Raw genomic sequence first — 14,756 nt, 5'->3', positions numbered from 1 at the left:
AAATGCACTGAAACAAAAAGTATTTAAACTGAAAGCTCAGGGGAAAATAGCCTTATAAGTTGTCTAAAGCAGAACCACTGAATACAGCCCATTTATGGCAAAAATTGTTTTGTTCTTAGCTCCTCTTTGTTCTTGTTTATTTGACAAAAGGATGCTGTATCAAAGATGTAATGGTAAAGTCTGCACAGTTTGATTTTCAGCAACCCCTTCCTTTCCTAGCTTTTTCCTTTCTTGAAATTCCTTAGTCTATTTTAAATATGTTCTTCCTATTCCATTTATTCCTAACCTCTATCAGAATGAAAAAGGTTCATCATATCAGTTATTCTTGTATACTGATAGACTGATTACCCTGATATGAATGAATTTTATATGTTATCTAATATGTTAAGCCATTTATCCTAATATATAATGAAAGACGCTTTTCCCTATTAAGGAAATTGTAGGTATCAAGAGCATGCAGGAGGGAATATGTAGTTTGAAGACATGAGAAGCTTAAAAATTATCCATCCAAGGCTTCTCTTTTCCCAGTAGATGGCATCAGGGAGATTGGCATGGCTCTAATGAGGCCTGTTACTAGCATTCTGATAGTGAATTTGTAGTACAATTCTACTTGCAGGTCTCAATCAAGATTTTAATCACTCTTCTCCCTTTACTTAAACTTTCTGAGCTATAATGTTTATCTGCTTTCCTTAATCTTAACCCAGCTTTCCTTTTGTCTCTGTATTTAACATTATTTCAATTAGTATTTATGATATTTCTGTACTAGAACTCTTCATCAGATGTATTCAAAAACATTTTTATGCTTTCTATATTATTCTTTCCTATTAATAACATTTCTCACATCAGTAGACTGCATTTTTTTCTTTTCTTTTTTTTTTTTTTTTTTTTTTTTTTTTTTGAGACAGAGTCTCACTCTGTCACCCAGGCTGCAGTACAGTGGCATGATCTCAGCTCACAGCAACCTCCACCTCCCGGGTTCAAGCAGTTCTCTGCCTCAGCCTCCTGGGAAACTGGGATTACAGGCACCCAACACTATGCCCGGCTAATTTTTATATTTTTACTAAAGACGGGGTTTTACCATCCTGGCCAGGCTGGTCTCGAACTCCTGACCTCGTGGTCCACCTGCCTTGGCCTCCCAAAGTGCTGGGATTGTAGGCATGAGTCACTATGCCTGGCCTAGACTGCATTTTCATCATAAATAAAAGTTAAAAATTAAAGATCTCCCCAGCAAACATAATGTACCTATTGCAGACAAGGTACCATGTCATTTACTAGAGAGACAAATACATGATATAGTTGCTGCCCTCAAGGACAATCACCAATAGCAACTGGATTTAAAACTATTAGACGTAAATCCTCTTCTGTTAATGTCATACACAAATTGCCTGGTTATTATTGGAAACTATGTAGAAGTAGTAAAAATCTGTTGGTTTTTCTTTAAAAAAAAAAAAAAAAAACAGAAGCATTGTTTCTGTGTTTCGACTGTAAAAGTTTAAAAATGCATCTTTAACCAGAAGCACTGGTTTTTTCCTGCTTCATTGCTCTTTATTTCAAAAAGAATTACTTAAATTGCTGTACCTTATTTAAAATGACAGATTTTATCAAAAGCACGTGCCCCAAAGTAATGGGAAAGCTCATAGCAAGAGGTTTGGAGAATATTGATGCAGGGTCTGTTCATGTGGGATGGAGGCCTCACTTAGCAGTCACAGGGAAGGAAGGAATGTGGGAACAGCAGGTGAACACAGAGCTTCACGTTCCAGCCACAAGTACCATTTTGTATCTTCCAGCACTTTAAAACTACTAGTTATGATATCTCCCGTTGCACCTTTTACTTACCTTTAAAATTTATGATTTGCCAGATTAAAAAGAAAACAAATCAAATCCAGTAGCTTCGTTAAATACTACCAATAACTATTTGGAAAATACAGTGAAAACAGCCGATTTATAAAAGCAACAAAAATATATAAGAATGAACTAAATAAAATGTGCATGAGAGTATTTTTTTAAAAAACTTTTTTGTGAAGAAAAATTTTAGAATTCCCCTCGTCATCCTCCCTTTTAGCCAGCTCCCTGCCTCTTTTTTAAAAAAGGAAACCTAGAAAGTTCTTACTTTTCTTTCTCTTTTTACTATCTGTGCACATATTCCTAAACACTAGAATTAATTTTATTTAATTTTTCAACAGTATTTAAGTGGAATTATAAAGTATATGCTCATTTGTGCCTGGGTTTTTTGTTCAACCTTATATATGTATACAGCTATAGTTTATTTGACATAGCTATAGTTTATTCATTTTTCAGTTCTCTTTATATAATTTTGTATTTTGTTAATATGCCATAATTTTATCTATTTTACTGTTAAGATGCATTTGGATTATTTCCAGTTGTTTGTTGTTCTGAACGATGCTGCCTTGAACGTTTTTGCATTCGTTTCTTGTATGTGTGTACTCATGTTCTCTAGAATGTATGCCTAGAAGAATTATTGCAAGGTCATAAGGAACGTGTATCTCCAGCATTAATAGATAATGCAGTTAACCAGTGTGGCTCTGCCCCCCTGTCTCCCACCACCAGTGTTGTATGAGCATTTGCATACTCCTCTCGGATGCTTGTTAATTGTCGGTCTTTTTAATTTTAGCCATTCTGGTGGGTATGTAAAGTATCTCATTGTGGTTTTATTTCTAGATTACTAATGAAGTTAGTGTTTTCCATCCTTTTTTTTTTAGTCCTTCAAAACGTGAATTTATTCTTTGTAGCAATAAAAAAGAAATTTTAAACATATAAAATTAAAATGGGTTTTTTGATAAAATATATGAAGAAGCTAACTTTTGTTTATTTATGACTTTTTATGTTTACATCTTACAAGAGGAGTGTCTCTTGCTAATTAGCATTTCAGTTCTCAACTTAGCATTTGCTCAGTTGATTAAGAAGGCAGAGGAGTGTAACTGAAGAAGCATGAAATTGGGAGACAGGAGACTCTACCACAAAGGCAAGGCGACCATGGGCCAGTCACCCAGTTCTTGGGCCCCAGTGTCCAGCTCTGAAAAGAAGAGTGTTGGACATGTGACTTACAAGTTCTCTTCCAGCCTTAATGTTCTAAAATCATGTAATTATAACTTTAAAATATTTTATGGTGGTAAACCTAAAATCTTTATAAAGATACTTCATAATTTAGATTTTCTGCATTACCTGAATTTCTGTGACAAGATGCAATCTTTATAGTAGAAAGCTGTTTTATAGTATTCTCATAGAATTATTTGGCTTTTATTTTCCTTGGTTTAATGTATTTTTGTTTCTTTCTCTAGCACATAGATTTTCCTATACCCTGTCCACTTAGAATGTTTGAAATGCTGGTAGTTCCTGAACAGGAGTACCCTTTAGTTTGCGTTGGTGTCAGTAGAGGTAGAGACTTCAACCAGGTGGTTCGATTTGAGACGGTGAATCCAAATTCTACCTCTTCGTGGTTTACAGAATCAGGTTTGTAATTTTTATGGAAGTATTAAGGGTAATACATGTACTGGTTTTATAAGTAGTGAATTTACTGTATCTCTTATTAAGCAAAAAGTGCGAACACTGCCAGTCTTAAATAATTATTATTAAACTGGATGAAGAGACGATTACTCTCTTTAAAATAGTTAATTCATATGACACATTTAAAGCTTTGGTAGGCAGGGCATGGTGGGTCGCACCTGTAATCCCAGTACTTTGGAAGGCCAGGGTGAGGGGATTGCTTGTGTTCGGGAGTTCCAGAACAACCTGGGCAATGTAGCAAGACCCTGTCACTATAAAAAATTATATAAAAGTTAGCTGGGCATGGTGGGGCATGCCTATAGTCCCACCTACCAGGGAGGCCAAGATGGGAGGATCACTTGAGCCCAGGAGGTCAAGGGTGCAGTGAGCTATATTCGTGCCACTACACTCCAGCCTGGGTGACAGAATGAGGTCCTGTCTCTAACTAACCAATCAACCAACTAAATCAAGTGAACATTGGCAAAACATGTATACTGAGAGCATATACACCAGTTTTTTTATTAAGAAATGAATATGATAAGGATCTGATCCTCAAAGTCCTGTATATATTATTGGTATATATATTTGGTATATATTAATAAACAATTGTGCATGAACACACCTCTTGCTATAAAATGAGCTGTATACCTGGGTTGTTATTTGATTTTGGTGACATGTATTCTAAATAACAATGTCTCTCTAAGGACACTATGTATAGGTAACCTGTAAAGTCATATTTGCATTAATCTTTCTTGGAAATAATTAAATTAATATTACAAATTGAATACTAACTAAGGTACTTTTTCCCTTCAAACAAATAAAAGGGAAAAAACAATTTATATAGACTAGAATATTTTTAATATTTTGATAATACTTTTATTTTATATGTTTCACATTTCGTTTTTAGAGAACTTCACATGAAAAAGATTGTTTTGATTATGTTCATTAATATGAAAACGAATATGAAATGCATATGAACATGGGAAACATTTAAAACAAAACTTGGGTACTTAACATTTTCATAATTCTCAGAATTTTTAAGTATTTTATATACTTTTAAATGGTATATACCTGAAAATTTGCATTTTACATAACTCCAGTTGCCCTGCCTCCCTGAGGTGATGTTACCTTTTTAATCACATTCCATCACTTTTACAAGGAGTATTCGTAAGAGTGGTCATTGAGTATGTAGTATATAGCAGCAATTACCAGACTTGAGCATGCATCAGAATCACTGGGAGACTTGTAACACTGCTGGGCCCCACCCCCAGAGCTTTTCATTTATGGTCTCGATCTGACCTTAGAATTTTCATTTCTGTGAATACCCAGGTGATGCTGATGATGTTGATACAAAGACCATAGTTTGAGGCATATATAGGCAAATCTCAGCCTGGGCAATATAACCAGGCCCCATCTTTAAAAAAAATTTTTTTTAATTAGCCAGGCATGGTGGCGTGCACCTGTTGTCCGAGCTCCTCAGAAGGCTAAGTCAGGAGTGTCACTTGAGGCCAGGAGTTCAAGGCTGCAGAAAGCCGTTATTGCACCACAGCATTATAGTCTGAGCAGCAGGCTCAAAAAAAAAAAAGAATTTTCATTTCTGTCAATTCCCATGTGATGCTGATGGTGTTGATACAGGAACCATAGTTTGAGAACTACATGTATTTACAAATCTCCAACTAATAGAAAAATTAGTTTTTAAACAAAGAAAATTTACATTATAAGATATTTTAAGTCTAGTTTGTTTCCTAGTGCTGCCAGCTTTCTATATCCATGTGTTCCGCATTGCCAGTAGTGTTGACCACAGCCAACATATGCTCTGTTGAACACTTAAATTGTTTAGCTTACATCAGCGTTTAAACCCAAATAGCTTGGCTCAGCCACTACATGTGTATTACAAAAGACTTATATACATTTCAAGTACTGTTACCCTCAGAATTCCTTTTCTTAAATATCTCCTTGCTTTAAGTATTACAGTTTTCTGTAGCTTACCAAGATTTGTTTGTGTTGTAGATACCCCACAGACAAATGTTACTCATGTAACCCAGCTGGAGAGAGATACCATTCTTGTATGCTTGGACTGTAAGTTTTTATTTATAAATGTCTAACTTTAATAAGACTTCTTTTATCTTAGTTTCTGAGTGACTCTTTTTCCTCTAGGTTGTATAAAAATAGTAAATCTCCAAGGAAGATTAAAATCTAGCAGAAAATTATCATCAGAACTCACCTTTGATTTCCAGATTGAATCAATAGGTAAGTCAAAAGTATATAATTCTTTGCATTATGAGCTCCTTAAAATAACTTATCTGCTAATTATCCAAAATTAAAGATTGATATTATTAAGGACTCACTTTTTTTTAAATAGACAATATGGCTGGACATGGTGGCTCATGCCTGTAATCCCAACACTTTGGGAGACCAAGGCTGGTGGATCACTTGTGGCCAGGAGTTCAAGACCAGCCTGGCCAACATGGGGAAACCCTGTGTCTACTAAAAATACAAAAATTAGCTAGGCATGCTGGCACATGCATGTAGTCCCAGTTACTCAGGAAGCTGAGGCATGAAAATCACTTGAACCTGGGAAGGGGAGGTTGCAGTGAGTTGAGATCACGCCATTGCACTCCAGCCTGGGTGACAGAGCAAGACTCTTGTCTCAAAAAACAAAATAAAAATAGAAGGTATAATAAATATGAGATTACTGTCAGCCTTCATTCTTACGCATTCTCTAAAATTGTTTAATAACTGTAGTGTAGATAATGTTATCTTCCTTAGAAGAAATAGTGTCATTTCTCGTAACATAGTTATGAATTCCCATTTCCTCCAGATGCCTATAGGGTTTTTTTTATAAGTACTTCAAAATTTAGAACTTAGTATACCAGATTATGTTTTGGCTGTTGTATCTGCTGCAGAGATTTGTAAGTATGTGGAAGTTTCTTCTTGTCATTCTCACATTTTGCTTAATAGGAGTTTTTTTCTGGAAAAGGATTTCTGACAGAGTCAATATTTTTAAATGATTACATTCAGGAAAAATAAGGTGAAAATTATATAGGATGGTTCTGGGAAAATGAATGGGATTAATATTCAACTAGGCACACTTTCTGGTGTTCTTAAGTAAAATAAAGATATTTCCATGTATGTGTATTGGCAGAGGGTAAGACTAAAGGTAGTTAGTTCATTGTCTGATAAGTCAGTTTCAAGGAACGTCTGATCAAGATGTTAAAATGGAATCTGTGATTTCAAAAACATAGCCAGGGCCAAAAGGCAAGGTCAACAACAGAATCTCAAAGCAGTGTACAGGTCTGAAGCTAACAGGCCTGCTCGTCTCCAGTTATAGAAGTATCCCACAGGAGATGGAGAACCACAGCCAGGTTCATTGCTTGAGGTGCCTGATAATCAAGCATGATGGTTTTTTAAGTGATTTTTATCTACCTCCCCCCATAAAGGAGAAGATAATCCCTATCCTGTACAAACTTTCAGACTGTAGACAGGGAATTCTGAATAAATCAATGTTTAACACTGATGCCAAAATCAAACAAGATTAGAACAGAAAACACAAATTATAATCTAATCTTATAAAAAATTGATTTTTAGAAATCTAAATAAATTATTAGCAAATAGAATTATACATTATCAAATAGTAGACTATCCCAGGAAAGCAAGGATGGTTCAGCATCAGAAAATGTATTTATGTAATACACAGCACCAAATATTAAAAAAGAAAATCATGTAACTCTTTAGTAGATGGCCAAAAAGCATTCAGTAAAATCTATCGTTATTGATTTTTTTTAAAATAATACTTCTTAGCAAATTGGTAATAAAAGGGAATGTCCTTCACCCAGCAAAGCCTGTTAAAAATATGTTTAATGATCAAACTAATTCCCATTAAAGTGGATAACTAAGGATATTTGCTATTATCACATTTCAATATTGTCTATTAGATGAGAAGGGGAAAGTATGAGGATTAGAAAGAAAAAGATAGATCCTTTTTTGCTGATGGTATGATTATGTAAAGAGAATATAAAACTCTATTAATAAATTACTAGAGCAAATAAGAGAATTGAGTTAATTAGAGTTATGGTGGATATGAGAAACACCAAAGAATAGCTTTCCTAAATAATCAGTGAAAAACTTAACAGGAAAAAAGATTCCTTTCACAACAGCAATAAAGTAACACATATAAGAATAAATGAAATCCAAACATTTTTAAGATCATTATCTAGGAAACTCCAAATTTTTTCTTAAAGGCATAAAAGATTTAACAAGTCAAGAACTACATCATGTCCATGGGTAGAAAGACTAAAACAAGAAAGATGCTAGTTCTTCAGTTAATCCACAGATTCACTGCATCTGCAGTAAGAACCCCAACATGATATTTTGTGCCACTTGATAAGCTCATCTTAAAATTCATATGGAATGGCCAGACACAGTGGCTCACGCCTGTAATCACAACACCGTAGGAGGCTGAGGCAGGAGAATTGCTTGAGTAAGGGTTTCAAGACCAACCTGGGCAACAAAGGGAGATCCCCATCTCTACAAATAATTTTTTAAAATAAAAAATAAATGTATATGGAAGAGACAGACACCAAGAGTGATAAAATAAATGTTGACAAATCCTTTTCTACCCAATATTGAAACTTACTATGGAGCCATAGTGATTAAGGTAGTGTGGTAGCAACAAAGAAATAAATAGATAGAAGAGTGGGACAGAAGAAAGGGACCAGAAATAGACCCACATATAAATGGAAATTCATGGCACTATGTATTAGTGGGGAAGAAATGGGCCATTCAACAAATGATGCTGGTACAATTGGTTACCTGCAGAAAACAAAATTAAGATTTCTTCCTCCCTGAATGTGTGCAAAAATATGTATTAAAGATGTAAATATATAAAACAAAACTAAAACTTGCTCTATTTATGCCCTATGCTTCGGTAATTCTATTTATAGGTGTCTACCCCCAAGAAAGATTTGTACATGTATTCAAGATGTACAAAATATTTATTGCAAAATTGTTTGTAATAGTGAAAAACTAGAAATAACCTAAATGTTCATCATAGCAAATATATGAAGGTTAGAAATATTCAATATAAAATTGATATTGATAGTATAAACTTACGGCATAGGAATAGTAAAAACATGCATGAGAATGATCAGTACCAAATTTACAATAGTGGTTATCTTAGGGAGGATAAGGATTTGGGAACTGGGAATAGGGGAGGGAATGTAGGGGATGCCAGCTGTATTTGTTTTTATTTAAAGCAAATATGGCAGAATGTTAGGATTTGATTGGGTAGTGGATACACGTGTATTTTTATGCTATTCTCTGTATTTTTCTGTATGATTGAAGTATTTTATTTTTGAAATTTATCAAAATAGGCGAAATGCTCACAGTTTTAATCCCAGCACTTTGGGAGGCCGAGGCAGGCAGATCACTTGAAGCCAGGAGTTAGAAACCAGCCTGGCCAACGTAGTGAAACTCCATCTCTACTAAAAATACAAAAAAATTAGCTGAGCATAGTGGTACACGCCTGCATTCCCAACTAGTTGGGTAGCTGAGGCACAAGAACCACTGGAACCTGGGAGGCAGAGATTGCAGTGAGCCAAGATTGCCCCACTGCATGTTAGCCTGGACAACAGAGCAAGACTCCTGTCTCAAAAAAATAAATTATTAAAACAAACATTTCTGTAACAAAAATATTTTTAGTGAATTTTTATTCCTACCAAAAAGATGTATAAGCTCTGTATAGTATATTTGTAAACTTTTCAAATGTAAAGATGCCATATAAATACGAAAGCACTGACATAAATTGTGAATTGAAATATTGCTATATGAGATATGGAGGGATGAAATGATGCTTATCAGTTGAACTTTTGTACTATTAACAGTAATTGAGCTGTTCTTGCCTGCTAGTTTGCCTACAAGACAGTGTGCTGGCTTTCTGGAAACATGGAATGCAAGGTAGAAGTTTTAGATCTAATGAGGTAAGTAAATTATGTCCATTAAGTAGTCACAAGACATTATCAAATTCCACTACAAACAATTCTCTAACTTTAGAAGATTCCCAAATGATACAAGTAACACTCTATTGGCTAACTTTATTAATATTTAATGTATTTAGTCTATTGATAAAGTCAGTAAACCATACCTATAGCCACCTGTCTCTCTCCATTACTCAAACAATTTTAGTGCATATTTACTGTGCTTCCAGATAATCACTCTGAAATTTAGAACAAGAACTTGCTAATCTGCTAAAATTGGGCCAACTATGATTTTCTTTCAACTTTCCCAGAGGAACACCTGGAGCAAGAGTGATAGTGCTGGTTCTCTCTGGCCTTAAGCACCTTTTCTACCTTGTACTTCAGAAATAATGACCAGTGGCTGGGCACAGTGGCTCATGCCTGTAATCCCAGCACTTTGGGAGGCCAAGGCAGGTGGATCACCTGAGGTTGGGAGTTCAAGACCAGCCTGACCAACATGGAGAAACCACATCTCTACTAAAAATACAAAATTAGCCAGGCGTGCTGGCACATGCCTGTAATTCCAGCTACTTGGGCTGAGGCAGGAGAATTGCTTGAAAACCTGGGAGGTGGAGGTTGCAATGAGCTGAGATCGTGCTATTGCACTCCAGCCTGGGCAACAAGAGCAAAACTCCGTCTCAAAAAAAAAGAAATAATGACCAGTGCAGACTAAGTAAAGAGTCCTACATTTCTCTGAAAGCCCACTTGCCTCTGATTGTCGTCATCCTTATTCATTTGACATGTATATAATTCTTTGCCTCCTTTTCCTTCCCATTTTATTAACCTTTAGCTTTGCATCTCATGAGGCCTTCTACCTTACAGAAATAACTTAACTCCAAGCTGTGTGACATATTCAAGTCAGTTCAACATTTACGCCGCAAAGTTCTGAGGTTCTAAACATGAACAAGATGTGGCACTTGCCCCCCAGAATGTTATAAACACATAAAATTGTCCAAAATTCTTCCAGTAACCTGCAAGCCAATCTCAGTCGTATAACTTGGAAGGAAGCGTATTTGTTTCTTAAACTGTCATTCGTTAAGCTCAGAACGTTTTTTCTAACAAAGTAAGCAATATAACACAGTGTTCATGAGCCTGGGTTCCAGTGTTGAGACACTCAGCTTCGTCTCAAGTTCTGCTAGTTAGTAGCTCGGTGACCGTGGCATGTCACCTGACTTCTTTCTACCTTTCTTTTTCATCTGTGAATTGAGTTGTGATTAAATGAAACAAAGCATGTAATGTGCTTGGCCTGGTTCCTGGCCTATGGTAAGTGTTTCAAAGGTGGCTACTACTATGTTTCTAAAAGTAGAAATAGAACTTTGTGAGTCTATTCCCACAAATAGACTCACACTTTCTAAAAATCACCTGAGAAAGTAGAGCACGGAGATAAGAACGGTCAACAGCTAATAAACACTAGTCAGAGTAAGAGAAGCATTATAAAGATAGAACAGAGAGTCGTTTAAGAACAAAAAGGAAAAACCCCAAAAAGTCACCTGAGAACTACACAGGCAACCCATCAATACGCACCTCCAAAAATGTTAGATTCTTCTAGTAGGCAAACCCCTAAATATATCGGTAATTGCAGTCACGCTGAGCCACTGGCATTGAAGTGAGTGTGCTGAGCATGTTGTTTCCTTCAGGTGTGCTGGGTTACAACAGAAGCTAAGAGTCATTGATGTTTCCAGAAAATCTACTTCTAGGGGTATTGATGGAATAAATTTAATTTCAAATCCATTTTTTCTTCTGCCTACCCAATTTTGGGGAGATGCTACTGCTGTTACAATTCATAATATGTTGTGTTGAGTAAGCTGTGAACAGTTGGTTTCTTTTTTTTCTGTATATTTATTCTTAATTCCCCAACTGGTAATTGGTCACACTGAGGACTTCTTGAACGATATATGGTCATTAGAAAATATTATTTCAAGACAATGGGAAGAAGTGGGAAAGATAATTATTATGTATTGAGTACTTCCTTAGCTAGGCATTGTACCCACTAATTCTTTTAAGAACACTGCAGGGCACTACTGCATGGTAGATCTTTTCTATCCCATATTACATAAGGCATAACCATTTCTAGCAGATTTTAAATACATTGCCCAGTAAGTGGGAGAACTGAGATTCAAACTCAAGGCATGTCTGGCTTTTAAATATTTCCTGTTATACTACATGGCAGCCTTTTAAATAAAAGAACCAGATCTAAGTGGCTTACTGCTGCCAGTAACCTTGCCATTAGCATTGACATAAATGATGAGAGTTTCTAATAAATAAAATGGATTTAGTGCTTTGCTTTTAAGTTTTTCCCTTGAAGTCTTATGATTTAACAAGGAAATCATTTTCCTTTGCCTGTATTTTATGATTAACTCAAAATTAACCACATTTCCCCTAGACTAACAAATTGATGTACCTGCATGCTGACTTAACAAATAGTCATGCAGGGATATATTTTCCTTTTAGGAATTATGTTTCTTTTCTGTTGAATTATAATGAAGTACCTGTTAAAAATTTTGTGTCTTTAATTTTAGAAATTAAATTTATGTTTTAATTGAACAGGTAACACAAGAAATTTCAGATAGCACAAGAATTTTCAGGCTGCTTGGATCTGACAGGTATGAAACAGGCTGTGTTAAATATATAGTACTAAACATGTTTCATAGATCTAGCATGAAACAGATAGCTTTTTCAAGAGAATCGAAATGTCTGGAATATGCTCAACATTGAATTTTTCACACTATAAGAATTCACAAGTCGGAAAGTTAGAACATGTTTGAAAATGTACCTGATCTTCCAAATAACAGAAATGTATGGATCTGTCAATACTCGTTTGCATTAAACATACTAATGTCTGATTTGCAGCAGCAGCAGAAGGAGGAAATGCCTTATGTTAATGACCAGAACTTTTTGTTGTTAATGCCAAATAGGATTTTGGAGACCCGTTCTGATTTACCTTCAGATTCTTGAACTGCAAATCGTTTACAGAACTTGTAATAAGAATTAGGTTCCCCCAAATGATTTCTAATATAGGTTTCTCCCCACCTCTAACTCTTAGAACACTGGCCTAGAGGTGGGAGGTAGTGGACATCAAAATTACTTCCCGGAGCTAGAACTGGCCCTCTAATTACAGTGATAGCAAATGATTTCTGCCCACCATCAAATGAGCACCATTTATAGAGGCATATAATGGAGAAGCAATGGAAAATTTGGGGGCTAACATTAGTTTTCAGGAATAACTTTGTTCTGTTTTATGTTTTTTGCTTATTACTTTTAGGGTCGTGGTTTTGGAAAGTAGGCCAACTGATAACCCCACAGCAAATAGCAATTTATACATCCTGGCGGGTCATGAAAACAGTTACTGAGAATTGTTGTGCTTTGACAGTTAACTCTAGAAAGAAAGAACACTACCGCTGCAACATTAATGGATGCTTGAAGCTGTACAAAAGCTGCAGTAACCTGTCTTCAGTTACTTTGTAATTTATTGTGGCATGAGACAAGAGGGGGAAAATTTTGTTTTAAGTGGTATGGATATATTTAGCATATTGAACCACACAAGTGCTTAATTCATTGTTATGTAATCTTTGTACATATAGGCAGTATTTTTTCTGTGCAACTTCATATTGCTGAAGACATACACTAAGAATTGATGTAGATAATGTACTTTTATGAGATGTACAAGTAAGTGTCTTATCTGTACAGATGTAAATGTTGATGAAAATGCAATTGGGGTTAATATTTTAAGAATTCTTTAGTATATTCTTGGGTGTGGCTATATTACAAAATGGGATGCTGGCAATGAAACAATACACTTAACACTATTGTATTTTTATTATATGTAATTTAGTAATATGAATATAAATCTTGTAACTTTTAAAATTGTAATGGAGGCTGTAATCATTTTATAATCGTTTTTAATTTTAATGCAAGTACACTGGTGTTTATATTTGCACAAAGTATTGATATGTGATGTATTAAGTCACAAAAGTAAGCTGTGACACTGTCTATAAGCATTTGGCTCTACAGATGTATTTGGATTGTTTTCTATGTGAAGCAAACCAATTACAATTAACCAACTGTTGTAGTAACTGGTCTTTTTATATTTAAGCAGAATCCTGTAATACTGCTTGTCTTTGCTTAAAAACAATACCTTTGAACATTTTTGAATCACAGAATAGCGGTACCGTGATATAATACTGCAGTTGTGGTCTGAATTACAGTATGCACAAAGAATTAATTAGCATTATTAAAGAGTCCTCACTAAACATTTCATATAATCACATTGAAGAACTGTAACATTCCATAGAGTGAAGTGGTTCAAATGTCTCGTGGAATTTTTACTTTTGTTGGCCTTATTTTATGATCCTTTTCATATTTCTTTTGATTGAGAGTATTAAAACATGGCCAAAATGATTTAGTTACTACCTCATACAAACAATATAATGGTTACTACACATCACAGGAACTTAGTTTTGGTTTAAGTCATTTTTGATTGCTTTTTTCCAATGGAATATGTATATACCAAGTTTTAGCAAAATGCACACTTTTGGCTCTTTTTGGTATACGTTCTTTATATTTTAATGTGAGTATATACATTAAGAACAAACTAAATTGTGATTTATGGTCTTCAGTTATTTTAATTGATAATGGTTTTAAAATATGTTCCTGATTGTACATATTGTAAAATAAACATGTTTTTTAACATGCTGTTGTATAGTAGCTTGTCATGTGGCTTAATCTGTATATAGTAACACTAAAATACATTAAGGGGGAAAACTTCATTTGTTTTGTAGTTAAATTCTTAAGTACTCAATTTTGGTCCCTCAAATCATGATTTTTATTTGATCTGTGATTTCAATTTCATGAAGCATTAATATTTCCACATAGGAGAATAGCACATCTTTTGTAGAATCTTCAGTTTCCTGATAAGAAAAGTCAAACATTCATAAGTTTTCTGGTTAGAGACAGGGGTCCACAAGCTACGGTCCTCAGACCACTCCAGCCTACTGTCTGTTTTTGTAAATAAACTTTTAATGGAGCACAACAGCACGTATTCATTTACACGTCGTCTGTGCTGCTTTTGTGCTACAATATTAGAGATGAGTGGCTTCTGAAAAACTATATTGCCTGAAAAGCTTAAAATTCTTACTTTGCTGACCCTTTACAGAAAAAAAATGCTAGGGCCTGGGTTAGAGAAAGGAAGGGAGTGTTAGGAAATGCAGTTTTGGAGGTAAGGAAGGAGAAGATAGAGGG

At 35.0% G+C, this 14,756-nt stretch overlaps 1 protein-coding gene across 4 annotated transcripts in view; it reads left to right on the top strand.

The window, feature by feature from the left end:
- Positions 1-14,547, top strand: part of MAP4K3 (mitogen-activated protein kinase kinase kinase kinase 3) — a 188,386-nt gene extending 173,839 nt beyond the window's left edge. For 2 of the 4 annotated variants that reach the window (XM_032239391.1, XM_032239393.1), the window contains 6 exons: positions 3,300-3,471; positions 5,515-5,583; positions 5,662-5,754; positions 9,412-9,482; positions 12,066-12,121; positions 12,781-14,547. In XM_032239391.1, the coding sequence (XP_032095282.1) occupies positions 3,300-3,471; positions 5,515-5,583; positions 5,662-5,754; positions 9,412-9,482; positions 12,066-12,121; positions 12,781-12,868 (549 nt within the window). In that variant the 3' untranslated portion in view covers positions 12,869-14,547. Of the gene's footprint in view, positions 1-3,299; positions 3,472-5,514; positions 5,584-5,661; positions 5,755-9,386; positions 9,483-12,065; positions 12,122-12,780 lie in introns of all 4 variants that reach the window. The other 2 variants (XR_004257220.1, XM_032239392.1) reach the window with 2 other exon arrangements.
- The last annotated feature ends 209 nt before the right edge of the window (positions 14,548-14,756 follow it).

This window comes from Sapajus apella, unplaced genomic scaffold, assembly GCF_009761245.1.
Source record: "Sapajus apella isolate SASKATOON/1434 unplaced genomic scaffold, GSC_monkey_1.0 scaffold44, whole genome shotgun sequence".
Lineage (NCBI taxonomy): Eukaryota > Metazoa > Chordata > Mammalia > Primates > Cebidae > Sapajus > Sapajus apella.
The sequence above is the reverse complement of the archived record's forward strand: the minus strand, read 5'-3'. Positions and strand labels throughout refer to the sequence as shown.